This window comes from Dermochelys coriacea, chromosome 10 (assembly GCF_009764565.3).
Source record: "Dermochelys coriacea isolate rDerCor1 chromosome 10, rDerCor1.pri.v4, whole genome shotgun sequence".
NCBI classification, from domain to species: domain Eukaryota; kingdom Metazoa; phylum Chordata; order Testudines; family Dermochelyidae; genus Dermochelys; species Dermochelys coriacea.
The window spans coordinates 37,437,428-37,454,482 of record NC_050077.1 but is presented as its reverse complement, the minus strand read 5'-3'; the positions used below and the strand labels follow the sequence as shown (position 1 = coordinate 37,454,482).

At 50.3% G+C, this 17,055-nt stretch overlaps 1 protein-coding gene across 1 annotated transcript in view; it reads right to left on the bottom strand.

The window, feature by feature from the left end:
* Positions 1–17,055, bottom strand: part of NTN3 (netrin 3) — an 86,865-nt gene that overhangs the window by 32,087 nt on the left and 37,723 nt on the right. The window contains exon 3 of the mRNA XM_038420796.2: positions 12,854–13,042. Coding sequence (XP_038276724.1) covers positions 12,854–13,042 — 189 coding nt within the window. The remainder of the gene's footprint in view (positions 1–12,853; positions 13,043–17,055) is intronic.

Here is a 17,055-nt window from a genome sequence, read left to right as displayed (position 1 = left end):
TATGGGTCTGATGAATTCACTGAACTTTTCAGATAAACAATTTTAAACTGAAGGGCTGCTCACAACTGGCTATTCATGATCTGGTATTCGTAGCATGTGATTGGTCACCTGAATCACATGATGAAGTGAACTGTAGCTCACGAAAACTTATGCTCAAATAAATTTGTTAGTCTCTAAGGTGCCACAAGTACTCCTGTTCTTTTTGCGTATACAGACTAACACGGCTGCTGAAACATGGTACTGTTGCTAATCCGATTGGATGACTGAAGTTTTTACACAGAAGAATTATGAATGTGACTAACGAAAAATGGCAGTGATTGTCTCTACAGGTATTTGTACAAAGAACAGCCCCCCTCCAAACACTTTGGCATGCAGGAGCCCATTTGTGTATGTGAGGGCATGTGTGTGATGTACGTGCTTCACAAGCTGTTGCACACATACTAATTGACTGCATAATGAATATAAAGGTAGGACTACAGGGAACTGGCAAAGCTGGGTGGGGCACGGAACTGAAATAGCAGGGGCTGCTGCCGGTCAAGATTGAAGTGTCTTGACAAAACTAGGTAGGAACAGTTTGCAGAACACCCGCCCTGCACTACATCTAGCACCAACTACAGCTAACAGCCTATTGCTTGGATAAACACATTAGCTTCAGTGACAAAATATAAAGGAGACTGAGTTTCGAAACTCCCCAGAGGATTCTTCTGAGAGGAAAGAACCTTGAGCAATGCAAGTGACATCATGGGAATCTCAAGGCAGGGTGAAACAAACAAGACTGGGATGGTCCAGGACTGGAATCTGGAGAATTAATTCTCTTCTCACCCATGGGAGAAGGTAGTCCCCCCTCAGTCAGGGATGGGGGTCCACTGGAGAAGCAGCCTTCAGGATCAGAGAAGCATAGAGCTGGAATTCCCATCTCATTCCAAGCACAGGGATCTGGCCAGAGGATGCTCCTACTGTGTGTTTCTTTTCATAAAGGGCTTGGAGCAGGGCATGACCTTTTCTCAGTTAGGTCTCCTCAGGTTCAGTCCCTAGAGCTCAGAGTGTTTGAATCAGCACTTACAGCTGTCTGCCTTCCGTCGAGCTTTGGACATCAGAACAGCCAATTTCTCCCACCCCCCTTCCCTACCTTAGGGCGAACACAGCTGCAGCTGCTTCAGAGGACCTTGCGGAACCTGGGAGGAATTTCCAGGGGCTCTCCTGCCAGCTGGCCCCATCAATTAGCCAATCGTGAGCAGGCTGGGGGGGCCCAGGGTGAAAGAGAGAGTGTTAAGGCTCATTAAAGGTAACTAATTGCAGCCTTGTGAAAAAGGGGAGGGAATGAAAAAGGAGGAGGGAGAGAGAGAGAGAGAAATAAAAAAGTTGGGTTCCAGCAGGGGATTTTTAACTCTGGAAAAAATGTGTAAAAACCGACCCTGGTTTGTGTCAGAAGAAGGGAGAACCATTTACGATGCTCTGCTCGTTTTTATTGTTGGCAAGGTGAGGAGTGTGCGTGCCATGGCCGGCGAGCCCAGCATACTGGCAAAGGGGCAGTGAGCTGGGATCTGCAGTGGTGCAGTGCCATGGCCAGGGCAGAGCGGGAGGAGAGGAGACGCAACACCTGTGTCTCGCTGGTGATCCATCCATACCAGTCGGTCCAGTGTTCTTGTAAGCAACCACAGCTGTGCTGCTCCTAGGCTCAATGGTCTGAACTCCTTCCTCCTGCCTTCCAGCTACTCCTGGCCTCTATGCTATCACCCTCTCTCTGTCTACAGAGGCAAGAGAGGTCTTGGAGCCAGGAGCAATGCATCAATCTCATGGGATGCAAGGTACTGCAATGAATGGAACACCCGTGAGGTTGCAACACTTTTGCTGATGCAGCAGGAATTTGCTGAACCAAACCACTGACACCCTCAAGGAGGAAGCTGAGGGACTGGGATGAAAGCTTCAGTCCAGTAACACTGCTTGTATCACAGCCATGCTTAGCAACGAGACCCATCTTCTCATTCTTCCATAGCGATGGGGTGATTCTCTCTCAGATGGGATGAGTGCTAGAACTGGGACTGGAATACAGTTTCCTCCTTACAGGCACGCGCATGCACACACACACACACAGTTCCATAGTCCAATCTCCTCTCATCAGAGGACACAGCTAAATTAGAGTCAATCTGAGTCTCCTGTCGTTGGAAAGACTCACAGTGGGTCTTTCCCTTTCACTCTCTCATCGCAGGAGCTATAAGCAAGGGATGAAAGTGAAGTTATTCCTTCGTGGTTCTTGCTTTCACATCTTCCTCTCCGGCTCTAGAGCCATGGGATGAATCTGAAGTGGGTCTTCTTGGTGATTCCCAGCACATCTGATCTCCAGCTCCATGGAGAGGATCCAAACTGGCTCATTTCCGTGCCCCAGCCCTACAGCCACACGAGTTACTCATTCTGTAGTGAGTGCTTGATGGGAGAGTCACAGGAGGGAGAAAAGCTGCTAAACCAGGAGATGACTGTCTCATCAGCCAGCTTAGGACTGGGGCTGTTTAAGAACTGGGAAAGGTATCTTGGTTTCCATCAGTGTAATAGTCAAACATGACTCCAAAGCCAAACAAAAACAAGTCCCCTTGTGCCCCCTCCCACAAAAGATGTTATCATTTCCCTAATTTTCACCAGATGGGATCTCACTGGAGCACAGCATCCCTGCTCACCAGGCCTTTTCATGCTCAGCAAGAAATGAGAGAATGCAGTATCTAATGTGGAACAGATGCCTTGGTCCTTATCAGATCTTGGCTGGGATTGGAAACGGACGTGTTTCTGGCAAGGGTATTTGGGGGGCTCAGCTGTGATAACAAATGGCAGCAGATGAGGGAGTCCTGACATGGCATGGGACCTTCAGAAACATAGGACCTTTCTTCAGCCCCAGCATGCTTTGGTGCCAGGACTGTAGGGGCCTGTAACGCCTCACTTAGCAATCCATGGCTTCAGTAGCTCTCTTGGAAACACGAAGGAGTCAGCAGATACCCTGAGAAGACCCCTGGGGCCACGTCCTAGGGGGATCCTGTGTGGGCCCCTGGAGCTGATCTGCAGCATGACACTGCCCAGGTCCCTGGGCTGGACTGTGGGGTAACCCAGAGTCAGTTGCTCCCTGGAGCCAGTCACACACTAGCTCTCACCCAGCTCTATGGCTCTGGCTAGCCCCTGCCCACACAGCTTCTTTAACATGAGGCTTCAATTTGCAGTGAACCCAACTCAGCACCTTCCCCTGAACCTCACTGGACTGAGTCCATCCCTCTCACTGCTTCATCCCGTCTCCCTTTCCAAGGCCTTGGCTCTGCTCCAGACTTCTCACGGGGCAGCCACAGCAGTGATACACTTGCTCTCGAGGGCAGAACTCCGGAAACTCCCACCAAGACTTCCTCCACACCAACACAGTGCTGGGAAATGCCCCTCCAGATGGGCAGAGGGGTCTCATGCAGCAAGACTGAGATGCAGGGATGTTAGCGTCTCATTGACGTGATGCAGGTGGTTAGTTATCAGCCATCTCTCAATCTAGGGGCTTGAGTGATGTCAACAACTACAGAAGTGATGCCAGAGAGCAACAAACTGTATAACTGATCATGACTCTTAATAGCAATACTACTTTGCCTCTCTCTGGACTACAGCAATGGGCACTTTCATCTCCTCTCTCGACAGATGCCTGGGATGGCTCAGACATTTTAAACAACTTTGATGATTCCTCTGGCATCTCTGCCTGTTGGTACAATACATGACTGTGACTGTGCTGCAGGGGTATCATAGAAGATTAGGGTTGGAAGAGACCTCAGGAGGTCATCTAGTCCAACCCCCTGCTCAAAGCAGGACCAACACCAACTAAATCATCCCAGCCAGGGTTTTGTCAAGCCAGGCCTTAAAAGCCTCTAAGGATGGAGATTCCACCATCTCCCTAAGTAACTCATTCCAGTGCTTCACCACCCTCCTACTGAAATAGTTTTTCCTAATATCCAACCTAGACCTCCCCCACTGCAACTTGAAACCATTACTCCTTGTTCTGTCATCTTCCACCACTGAGAACAGCCGAGCTCCATCCTCTTTGGAACCCCCCTTCAGGTAGTTGAAGGTTGCTATCAAATCCCCCCTCACACTTCTCTTCTGCCCAGTTCTCTCATCCTCTCCTCATAAACCATGTGCCCCAGCCCCCTGATCATTTTCATTGACCTCCGCTGGACTCTCTCCAATTTGTCCACATCCTTTCTGGAGTGGGGGGACCAAAACTGGACACAATACTCCAGATATGGCCACACCAGTCCCAAATAGAGAGGAATAATCACTTCCCTCGATCTGCTGGCAATGCTCCTACTAATCCAGCCGAATATGCCGTTAGTCTTCTTGGCAACAAGGGCACACTGTTGACTCATATCCAGCTTCTTGTCCACTGTAATCCCCAGGTCCTTTCTGAAGAACTGCCACTTAGCCAGGAAGCCCCCAGATTGTAGCAGCGCATGGGATTCTTCCGTCCTAAATGCGGGACTCTGCACTTGTCCTTGTTGAACCTCATCAGATTTCTTTTGGCCCAATCCTCCAATTTGTCTATGTCACTCTGGACCCTATCCCTACCCTCCAGCATATCTACTTCTCCCCACAGTTTAATGTCATCCGCAAACTTGCTGAGGGTGCAATCAACTGTCAACTAGACATTGAGTCGTTGATCACTACCCGTTGAGCCCGATGATCTAGCCAGCTTTCTATCCACCTTATTCAATCCATAGTTCTTTAACTTGTGGCAAGTATCAAGTGTTCCTGGGGCACTGGGTGCTCAGCCATCGGTCTAGAAAGCAGTTCTCCATGTCTGTTTCTTTGTCTTTCTTCAAGCTATGTTTGTATGTCTGGTAACTGCTAAGGTTTATGTAACTGAAGTTTTGTTGAAAGTGATGTCCTTAATCACCTGTCAATCGGCATCCATGCTGGAGAAACCAATCCTTCTACGGGATCTTGCTACATCCCCCAGGACTACCCCTTTTTCAATCTGGGCATAGTTTCTTCATGCCTTGTGCCACACTTCCCACCAATCCTGGTTGTAGAACTGGCCCATCCAGTACCAGGAAGGGGGATCTTTGAATGGCACAGAGCTAGTGTCATGGCTCTTATGGCATCTCTTCTCTTCCCTGCTGTGGCTGGCACAAGAGAATGTGGCCAGCGGAAAGGGGGACTGGCCAGGATGTGCCTGAGCCAGTCTCCAGCCTCACTTTCTGCCCTTTGGTACTGGCATATGTTGGAGCAGCCCTCAGTCTGGGGAACCTGCCCTACACATGGTGGTGACATGACCAAAGGGAGAGCAGAGGGGTGCATCATGGTACCTGAGCTGTGCTGCCTGCAGTTCAGCTGGATGTCAGGATCTGGTGCAGAGCACTGTAAGAAGTCACTCAGAACTAACTCATCTAGCTTCGCTTGCCCAGAAACATATCTTTACACCTAATGCTGAGCATTTTTTGTGTCTGAGAGCTTAGTTGCTACTATCTCAACAGTTTTCACTGGAGAACACTCATCTTTTATGGCTTTATTTAAATTGCAGGGATTAATGCATAGTCACAGTTTATTTGTCTTTTCACCTACAATCATTGACTTAACCCTGTAATTGTTCTGTGTTTTCCAGGCTCTTCTATATTACCATGTTTTTACATCATCTATTGGTGCGTGGATCACTAGAGTTACTAGTTTATCTGTCTTAATTCTCCTTCCAAGCACTGTAATTCACTTGGGAATTCTGCTAAGGTACTGTCTGTGCTCTGTGTATGTGGTACTTAAAGATCTTCAAAGTTTGGCAGGCATTAAGTCCTAACATAGATAGTGCAGCCCCATTTCATATTTGGACAGTTGTGACAGCTACTTGCCTTTACACTGGCATATCCTGTCCTGAATAAGAAACAAGCTTTGCTTCAGACACCTGTACAATTTCCTTAGTGAGCTTGTTCTATATTTTCCCTGGAATAACTCTAGTTGTGCTCCAGTATCCCAACTGAAAAGCTACAGATCTGCCATTGCCATTTGACTGCATTTGCCAGTTTGAAGCAGTTTGCTCTGCCGCAGATGTTGTACCTACAAGGTGCTTTGCTTTTCTGCAAGTATTTGAGCACTCTGGGCTTTAGCTATTTGACAAGCCTTTGAAAAATCATCTTTCCTGTTGCTTTTATGGGCAATTTCTTGGATCATAGAATATCAGGGTTGGAAGGGATCTTAGGAGGTCATCATGTTCTCATCCACATCTAGTACAGAGTTAGTTTTGCCTGCTAGATTAGCTTGTAGTCCTATTCTGATGAATATTTTGGGCTTTCTTAACTGCTAGTTGTTGAAATGCTGCCATATAGACGCTTCTTGCAGTGCATCAAATTGACTCATTTCACTCATACCTAAAGCTTGGCTTGCAATTGGAAATGGCAGCGAATCAGGAATTCTAACCCAGTGGTCACTCCTGCCTCCTGACAAGTGGTCACTCCTGCCTCCTGGAAGCCTTCCCCTAGCCATGCACAGGGTGTGATTTATAAACAGCCTTGCTAGTGCAGTAAGCAAAATCAACCTTGGTAGGGTCCCAGGTACTCCTGCTCTTGTGTCCGTTTCAGCGCAAGGCTGAGCTGGAGCGGCTCATTAACTGTGCTGCTCTGCATGAGAATTAGTAGGCAGCTGGTGTGGCAGAGATGTTACAGTTCCCATATGGTGGAAATGTTGCTCCATATTATATGTATTATGATCACACCTCGAGGGCCCTTCCATTGTGCTGAGCACTATATAACCACATAGATCATCCTGATTACAAAGAGCTTACCATTCAAATTGACAAGATAGAGCACCATGGGAGAAAGACAATAGGATGATCCCTATTTTATAGATGCAGAATGATGAAGTGACTTGCCCATGGTGTCTGTGGTACAGCAGGAACGGGACCAGGCTCACCTGGGTCACAGCAGAGTGCCTTTACCACAAGACTAGCTTCCCGCTCAACACAGACAATGCAGCAGGGGATGACCCAGTGCAAGCGTTCCTCTGGTTTTGTCGAACTTTGTGACATTCCGGGGGTGTTTGCAAATTCTGCCGGTTCTCCAGGAAAACGCAACCAAAAATGTAGCTGGAAAAACACCTACCTTTTGCTTGCAGTGCATACCGGGGGTGCTTGCCTCCCAGGAGAGAGCTGCTAAAGATTCAGCTGACTGTGCAGAATCATTGTGCAGAGCTCTCCTGGTGAACTGCATGCTGGAGCTCTTCCCTCTCAGACCCCTCCTTCTTCCTAGAACAATGTAGCCTTCCTTGCCAGCAGGCAAGCTGTGTTTAGAGATTCCTATCACTTCCTCACCTAGCCGGGAACACCAGGGACTCCTGGTGTTCCCGAATCCCTGTCTAGGATCTAGGAACATGGGAATGTCAAAAGCCACTGGGAAGAAGGCCATCTCTGCCCCTCTTCTGCCTGGCTTGTAGGCCCTAGCAGCAGCACACCCAGCCCTGCAGGATCTGTCCTGAGGAGCAACAGGGTAAGCAAGCAGGCTTCCTTTGTGCATCACGGGCTGCAGCTTGGCTGTAAAATCACAGCAGAATTGCCTCTGAATGGATACTTTCCATCAGCCTAATACTCTGCAATTACGTTCTGCGAGGATATCAGAGTGGGACTGTCCCAACAGACTTCACGCTGCTGCTTTTGCCATGTGGATTAGGCAGTCAAAACTGTGGCACACTTCATTGGAGGAGACCAGGGCCTCTTATGCTACCCTGCCCTCATCTCCAAAAATAAAGATGCCTGAAAGACAGCCAGGGGAGGAAATGCTCAGAGTTCCTCCTACGACTCAGCATGCAGAAAAAAATCTGCCTGGTCCTTTGAATACTCATACTCACTCATACACACACAGTCTAGTGTCTTCCTGTCTGTCTGATGGGCTCCCACAGCAGCTTGTCTGTGTGCGCACACATGTGGTGCATAGGATAAATAGGACATCTGCAAGGAAGGCATCTAAAAATCCCCAGCAAAGAACATAGGCAGGGTAACAACAGTTTCTGCTTTCACAGTGCCGGGTTATGACGATGCCAAACCATCTCCAGCCGGGCTGGGCAAACAGGTTCAGAGAAGATCAGAGCTCACACAAATCTCTGTGCAAGACTCAGACTGAACTGTGGAGATTGGAAATAGTTGGCTAACTCGCTTCCACCTTTTCCAATGTAGTGTTCTCTCTGTTCTTGCTGGTTTGGGCTGGGACCAGCTGCAGAAGTGACAGAGGTCTTTTGGAGGGCCTCTGTGGCTCAGATAGAGCTGGAACTAAACTCAGAAGACTTCCAGCCTGTAGCAAAGAAGTTGGAAGAAGCCTCTGACCCATAATAAAGGAAGAGTTATTTATAAAAGATGTCCTGTAATTAAGGCAAGAGAAGACCTGATTTTCCTCCTAGTGGATTCACAATAGTGCAAATCTGGAGTAAGAGAGATCAGAATCTGGCCCAGTATCTGCGGTGCGGAGCTAACATTGCCCAAGTCTGCAGTGACGGCAGTGGACAGCATCCAGGACAGCACTGGGCAGGGAGTTCTATAGAGGGAGCACCACATGGCTGATACAACGGCTCCTCCATGCATGGGGAGCTGCTGTACTGGCAAGAGAAGCCTGAGGAAGCCAGGAAGAGAGAGAGAGCTTGAAGCCACATTCTGGAGGGCTTGGCAGGCTAAGGGCATCACTTTCTAGCCTCTGTAGAACTGAACAGCCAATCAGCAAAACATGGGTCACCGTGGGAGTCACACACAGCATTGGCTGGAGCTGGTCAGAAGCATAGCAGCAGTGGCATGGATACTGACTGAGCAGATCAAGGGCAGGTGTGTAAAGAGATGAAACAAAGGCAGGAATAAAGCACTACCTCAGCAAACTGCCACCACCAAAACTTTCACAGGGCGGGTGTGTGAGAGAGAGGAGGGGGAGAGAATAGTGGCAGAGGGAGCTGGGGAGATTGCATTGCAGCAACAGTTCCTGCAGATCCCCTCCCTACCCCCCAGAGGAAATGACTCAGGGCTTTTTGGAGAAACCACAGGCTGACAAGTCTGCTGCCTGCCCTTCTGCATTTGTGCTGGGTTGCAATATTTAGGGAATACTTTGCACTCAGTGGTGTTTCCTGGGAAACCATATGGCCTGACCAACAGGGCAGCAAGCCCAGAGGCAGGATGAGCAGTGTCTGGAGATGGCAAGAACGCTCCCACAGAGACAATGCAACCGGGGTATAGATCCCGAAACTGGAGACACTGGAATGAAAATCTGTGAGGAAGAGACACTGGCTCCCTTTCATTCCAACTCTCATGTAGCAAGATCCAGACGCGAGTGTTACCACTCGCAGTACCAGCCTTTGAATCCTGCACCAGTGCCCTGGCATGCATATCCTATGCACACACCCACCACAGGGGGTGACCTCTGGCAGCAGGGCCCTGGCATGTGACACTGGCTGTATGTATAGAGGTTGGAAATGTGCAGCTTTCAGATAGTCCACATTGCCCTCCTCCCTTATTCCTCCTCTTTCTTTTCTGCCGATAACATTTTCCTCCTTTGCATCCCTCACTGCTCCATCCCAAGTCTCTCCGTCAGATGCAACTGCTGTTAGCATGTTCCAAGCCAAGACTGACCCTTGCCCCACGCATATAAAGCGGGGTTGGCAGAAGGGGAGCAGCAGGGAGCCAAGGCCCCTAAAGCAGAGATCTAACATCCCCTCTTCCCTAAGGCCCTCAGATGGAGGAGGGACATGGAGATTGGTGCAACAGAAAGGGATATATCCCATCCCCCACAAAGCAGACATAGGGGTTCCCATTTTACGAAAGGTGTCATCCCAAGTGGATACTGAGACCCACCCCAAAGAAAGAAAAGGAGGACTTGTGGCACCTTAGAGACTAACAGATTTATTAGAGCATAAGCTTTCGTGAGCTACAGCTCACTTCATCGGATGCAAAGAGTGACAAGTCTCCTGCACCTTCAGCCCCATGCTTGGATTCAGAGCTACAGCCTGATTCTGCAGCCAGCTTGGGCAACACCACATTTCTTGGGATAGCGGGGCATTGATGGCCTGGGAGCATCAGACCAGGGTTAGCTACTCTGATGTTCTGCAGAGCTCTCTGTCCCTTGCAGTACTCCCAGAGGAAGAAAATTTCCCCTTGGCAGCTTCTCAGGGTGGGGGTGCACCACAAGCCACTGGAGCACTGCTCCTGCTCCGACGAGCCACGTTCCCTCCCATTGCCACAGTAGGACACTCAGCTCCCTTCTGGAACAAGGTGCTCGACATAAACCACACCCCACTTGGCTCCCACATAGAGCTGGGGGGGTGGGGGAGGAGCATTTCCAAGCCGAGTCACCAAAAGGCCAATGGTGTCTGAAGCAAGTGTAAAATCCCCCAGCCATGGGAGAGCTGGTTGCCGAGGTGAGGCACACATGCACAGGGGGCCTGCCAACTCAGAGGCTCCACTTATTAAAAACGATTTGTTCTCAGTTCCTAATGTCCTGGCTGCAAGGCAGGTCTCAACTCTCTGTGCCTGCGCCAGACTCAGTCGCACTTTCTGCCACTGCTGCTTTTCACTTTATGAGACACTTGTTAAAACGGGGACTTTTCTCTCCTCTTTGCATCCACATTCACACCACTCCCAGAGGGCGGGGTGGGATTTGTGTACGTCATGCACTAGGGCTGATGAAGAGGCTACCAATTTGCCCAGCATAAAGCAACATGCTTAGCTACCTACCTTCAAATTGTTCTAATCTGCCAAAGAACAGGAGCAAAATGTCTATGTTCTAAACCTATTCTATTGCTGCAAAACTGCCCCCTCCTCCCCAAAATCTTTAGTAGTCACTGTTTATATGTAGGTCCTACATAAAAGCAACATTTTGTGGTCTGGCGCTCCTTCGACTCTGCAACACCCATAAGAAAAATGATCCACTGCATCCCCTCTCCTAGGCTGCCTGGCCCATCAGCATGCTCCCACCATGTGACTGGGTCAGGACTGAAGTCCCTCCCAGTATGGATGGTCACCCACCACAATCTGACACAGGCATCAAGGTTGGAGAAGAAGAGAAGCTCCCAACCTCCCAGACTGGAGTCCTTTGAGGCTTCTCCCAGCTCCCTCTCTCCAGCCTGGGAACTACTAGTTTCTGTAGGGTGAACCTCAGACTGCTGGACCTGCACTGGCTTGGATGCCTATCCAAAGCTTTTCTAAATACGCTGCACCTCTTGCATATGGGAAACCAGGCTTGAGATCCTGAGCGACCAGCCTGGTTTGTGGCTCTGTATCTGGGCGTGTCTGCTTCCAGAACCCGTAAGGAGGGTGGCAGAGGACCAATATGAACCATAATGAGCGGCCTGTTTTCTCAGACCTCAAAAAGGATCCATTCTTGTCAGGGGGAAGGAGAGGTTGGTTCTAGATTGATGCACAAACTTGTTGGGGTAGAGAGAGACTTATTTTACTCACCCATTCCCTGGGCCCAACCCAGCCCCAAACAAGTCAATGGAAAGGCTCCCACCGGCATGACCAGAAGCTGAGAGAACCCTAAAGCCAGCTGCCAAGTGCATACTGGCCACTGTCTTGCACTGTGGTGGGTGGAAGAGTGTTCCAGAGCAGAAAAGAAAGACAAGACAAGGCCTGTGTGTTCCCAGCAGCATCCCCGGCTTGTGCAGATAAAATGTCTTTTTAATGCCAGCAAGGCAGCCCCATTCCCTTCTTGAAGAAACGTACAGTCTCCATTAGACACAGTCCAGGGGAGAAATTCTGGCTCCTTTGAAGTCAATGGCCAAACTCGTGTTGACATCAGAGGGGGCAGGATTTCATCCCAGGTAAATAGCTTTCCCAGCGATGGCCTAGGTGATGCCAACTGCCACTCGCTCTGTTATCTGAAGCGCTCCTTTCCTTGGGGAGACTGTGGTCATGCTGCATCACAGAGGACATGTGCTGTGAGGGGGGGTTGAATGAGAACAGCTGGCTGTAGGGCTCTTCCTAAGGCAGAGCAAAAACCAGGGGGAGGATTGGTCCAACAGTGGGCAGAATCCAGTGCAGATCTGATCCAATTTTTAGTGGTGCTGAGCACTCCAATGGCAGTTAACAGGAGCTGTGGGGCACAGCCCCCTCAAGCACCAGGTCCTAGAAGTCAATCTACATTAGAAAACTTGCACCAGGGGAACAAAAGTGGATCTAGTTACACCAGTGCAATCCCCTACAATAGACACACCCAAATCAGTTCCAGTTGCATTCAAACCAATGTGATAATTGACCGCATTAATCTAAATCAGGTCAAAAGTAATTTCCATCCTTTTAAGTGCGTCTACATTAGTGGTTTGCCCTGGTGTAACTAGATCAATAGTAAATGAATTTAGTTACCTTGGTGCATGTTTTCTAGTATAGACAAGGCTTTAGATATCTGTGTGTGTCTATGCATTGCCTCTTTGAGATGAAGGATGGGTGCATTAGACATCAGAAAGACAGACTAAGCTGATGGACAGATGGATTCCATCCTTATTGCCTGGACAGCTGAAACTCACACACTCCCATCAGTGAAATGCTGGGATTCTCTGTGGGAGGAAGACAAGCGCAACCTGCTATTTGTCTCCCTTCTGCTCTCCCTCATGCTCCATCAGCTCATTGGGAAAGCAGCAGGGACCTCAGCCTGCAGCCAGAGGGAGATGACTGCCCTGGTGAGTGGAGTTTAGAACCTGGCAGGGGCAGCAGGACTTACGGGGCTATATAGGACAAACAGCTGCATTCAGAAGGAATTAAGTAGAGAAAAGTAGGTGTGCCCCCTTAGAGAGGGCAATGGTGCAGCCAACAGAGGAGGAAAGGGCTGGGAGATGAGGTGGAGGGGGAGAGGAAGGCCGAGGGGGGCGGATCCCCCATGCTGACAGCTCCCCTTACCTTTGCAGGCCTTGCGGTCGGTGATGGATTTGCTCATGTCCCGGTAGAACCCCTCTTTGCAGTAATGGCAGTGCCGGCCGGCTGTGTTGTGGCGACAGTTGAGGCAGACACCACCACTCTTCCTGCCTGAGAGTTTGTACAGCTCCATATTGAAGCGGCAGCGCCGGGCATGCAGGTTACAGTTGCAGGCTGCAGGAGGAGAGGGGAGAAGAGGATGAGCAGGTGAAAAAAGGGCTCAGGGACAGGGAAGAGTCCCCTCACCCAGCCTCCAACCCCAGGGCCAGACCCACTCAGAGGATTGCCCTGGCCAGGATGCAGACTCAGAGCCACTAGCAAAATTTCAATTCAAGGCACTAAGCCAGAGGAGGTGGGAGTGAGCCACCCAACAGAGAACGTCCATAGACGCCTTGAAAGGGAGGCCCGATTCAAGCTCTTGTACTCAGGTGGTGCAATCCCCCAGCGAGGTAAGTGGGGTCAATGTTAGCTGAGAGGTCAAGGACTGAATGGGCCAAAGAGCTCAAAGCATGGCTACCGCACCTCCTAGGCATTTTGCGTGTGCAGTGCAGGCAGGAACAGAATGGTAGGAGGTTGATTGGCTACATATCAGTGAGTAAGGTTGGGACAACTAGTTCAGATCAACCTGAGCCTTCACCCCTAACTTGGAAACAAACATTCGGAAACTTCTGCTAGTTCACTCGCACTCACATGCTATTTTTCCTTTTGCTCTTGTCTGTGCCCTTGCAGGCCACAGCTGTGAACAGAAGCTGGAGAAGCCAGAAATCCCACGAGAAAGCCTGTTCTCATGAGACCTCCCTCCCATTTTGCAAACCTGAGAGAGGTGCTGAACCTTTGGCTTTGGCCCATCACTGCAGAGAACAGACCCACACTCAGAGGGGATTGCAGGTAAGGTGTTGTAAGTCACGCGCAGACTCCCTGGACGTATTGTACACCCACTCACCACAGTGTCAGGGAGTCTAAATCAATGTAATTTACACACCAAGAAATCAGGAGGTGTAAGTTACAGCCGGGAGTATCCAGATATTCATCTACCCTCCTGTTAGTTGTTTTTGTTGCTCCAGGTCTTCCATCCAGCGTATCTGAGCTCCATCGGCTGAGACTTGCTTAGGCACAGTGGGCCAAGCGCAGAAGTGACGGGAAAGAGAAGGGAAGCAGGAGTGACACGCTGGGTGGTATGGGGTGAGGGGGCGACTCTGTGTGCACCACAAATGTCATTGGGAGCTTTGCCATGGACTTCAGCTGGAGCAGGATCAAGATCTGAGGCTAAGGACAGAGGAGGTCTCAGGGCACCGGGAGGGCATCTAGGTTGGTGCAATACCCATGCTGAGGGGCAGGAGGCACTGCAGGCTACACCAGTCTAGACTGCCTTAGAATTTCCTCTGAGAGTTTGGTGTATTCTTATACAAGGCAGGTACTGTCCTTTTGTCCTGTGTTCGTTCAACACCTAGTACAAGGGAGCATGGTCCAAACTAGGGCTCCAGGGTATTACCACAATTCAAATAATAACCACCACCATGGAGATCCAGCCAAAATCTCAAAACCTCCAGTGCCCCGTACCAGGCTAACTCTTCCCAGCTTCCTCTCACTCTTCATCCCCCACCCCCCCGCCTTTCTCCAATGAAGAGCAGACCTGGGCTAATGGAGCTTGAAGCCAGAGAGAAGAGAGAGGGAGGAACCCCTCCCCGGCAGCTGCCAGATCTCACCCAGGTCCCCTCCATGGGGTGGAAGGAGCAGGCACCGACCCTTATCGCACCCCATAAACAGGTTCCCCACAGGAACTTGTCTCCACTGCGGGGGGGGGAGAGGAGAGGGGAGAGGTGAACAATCAACCCAAAGGGCCTCTGAGGAGCTGGGGAGGGCAGCGTGGTGCTGGCAGACAAAGGACCATGCAGCAGGCAGAGGGGAGGAAGGTTCAGAAGAAGACAGCTGCCCAGCGCCTGTTGTCTAGTGTAGTTCTCTCCAAGGAGCCGTGATCATTGTCTCATTGCCCATTGACTGGCTCATGGCTTCGCTGCTGGCAGCATGGCTGAGGAGACGGGGGAGGGGAACGAGCAGCTTGCCTCCATGTGTTCTCCAGATGTGTAATATCCTCTGTGCCCCGTTGGGCTGGGTGCTGGGGAGGTTGCTGCTGAGGACCTGGGGCATGTGGAAGAGGAAGGTGGGAGGCCAGTTCTGCCATAAATCATAGACAAGTGCAAAGTGGATGGTTAGAATGAGACACCCAGTGGAAAGGACAGCTGGGCACCTGCCATCCTGCCGCCATGGCATCTCCCCCCTTGCTGCCAACAGATGGCAGCTGCCCCTGGCACAGAGCTACCCTGGAACATAAGGCTGAATCTGCTTTGCACCCAGCCCCCCAGTGGCAGCATACAGTATGCTTCTGGGACAGATTGGGAGAACTGGGCCCTGGCACTGAGCCACTTGCCATGCCACCTGTGCCCCCCCTGCTCACATGGCTCGTGGCTCCAACCTGCCTGTTACAGAGGGCTACACACAGGCCTGTATTGCTAGGTACTACTTGCTGATTACTTGAGACTCATAACCCCCCCAGGAGGTCATTATTATTATCTCCGTTTTAGAGATGAGGAAACTGTGGCATGGAGAGGCTAAAGCCCAGAGCCTCAAAGGTATTTAGGCTCCTAACTCCCAAGTGACTTACCCAAGGCCACCCACTGTGTCAGTGTCAGAGAATGGAGACCAGGTTTTACTGCCTAACCGCAGCCTTGCCTGGTAGCTTTCACTTTGGGAGGCATGCTCCACCTTTCTGACCAGCCTATCTGCCCCATGGCCATGAGCTATAAGCCTTTCCCCTGCATCTCCCGGGGGCACAGGCAGGGTGGGATTCATTCTGGGTTGCACACACCATCCTCACCAGGCTACCCGATCTGTGTCACTGCAAGTCCAGAAGATCCTTTTATGTGAAAAAAAGCCACGGAAACACCCCACTCCCTTAGGCTCTGCCCTATTAAAGGCAATAGAGGTTTTACTATTGCTGTCATGGGGGCAGGATTGGGCCCCTGAGGTGCAAGGAGAATTAGGTCTCCATGTTTGTTGCTTCCTGGCCTGTCCCCACAGCCCTCTTCCCCAACAGCCGCCAGTCTGGCCCTTTAAAAGGACCACCCGCTTTGAACTGGGTTGTGGGGTGGAACGGCAAAGCTCCTTCTGTTGTTGTGCAGTGCCAGGTCCATTAGGGAGCATGACCAGTGCCAGCTGTGGCCAGGGTGCTGTGGTGGAGAGGAAGGGCCTGGTCTCCAATCTGCTAGCCAGAAGCAGCAGAGGAGAGAGCTGCTAAACTCGTTTTATTTCAGATCTCCCCCGTACACCACACACATACCCTTTATTTTTTATTAGCCGCAGGAACCCAAAGGGGAGGGGGGGGGAATTCCAAATCCACGTGTGTGAGATAAAAAGGAAAAAGCGCTGCCAGTTCCTGTTTAACACTCTCGCAAAAAGATAATGGGAACAAGATTTCCTTCAGCGAAACCCAGCGCCCTCTCCCTCCCCCGCTTCTCTGGGAAATTGAGGCTGGGTGAGAGTTTTTCCAGGCATACTGTGAAATTCATTAACATGTCAGCCCAAGATTTAACTGCTGGGCCTGCTTGTCATTGTGTGAAATTTCCTCTCCCAGCCCCCTCCCCATCAGCTCCCAGCTTCAATCCTTTGCAGAAGCCGACAGAAGAAAGCTGGGGAGGGTTAACTCCTCAAGGTCAAACAGCTGCCTGCTGCCTATTGTCAAGGCCCTTCTCCCTTGTCTGCTGCTTTCAGGCCCAGCCTCAGAGGTGGGGAGACACTGTTGAATGGTAGGGGTGGGAAATAGGGTTCCGAACCACCCTGTGCCTTCTCTCCAAAGCAGACCTCTGTACACCAAGAGCCATTCTGGAGGTGGAAAAAAGCTCAGTGACATTTTTCTGCCCCTGGTTGCAGTATTTGCCAATCCCAAATGTTAAAAAAATCACAAGTCAGCACCCCCAAAAATCATGAGATTGGTTTAAAAATCATACCTTTTGTGGTTCCTTTTAGTTGCCTCTTGGGTTTTGAACCATTAGAGCTCATATTTGCTCCACAACCATGAGGGACAGAAACTTACTTTTGTTTTAAACCAAAGCTGAGATTCTCACATCAGCACATGACTTCAGGAGCTGGAGCTTTAAGAAAAGCATCAAAAATGGTGAGCTGTGTGATGA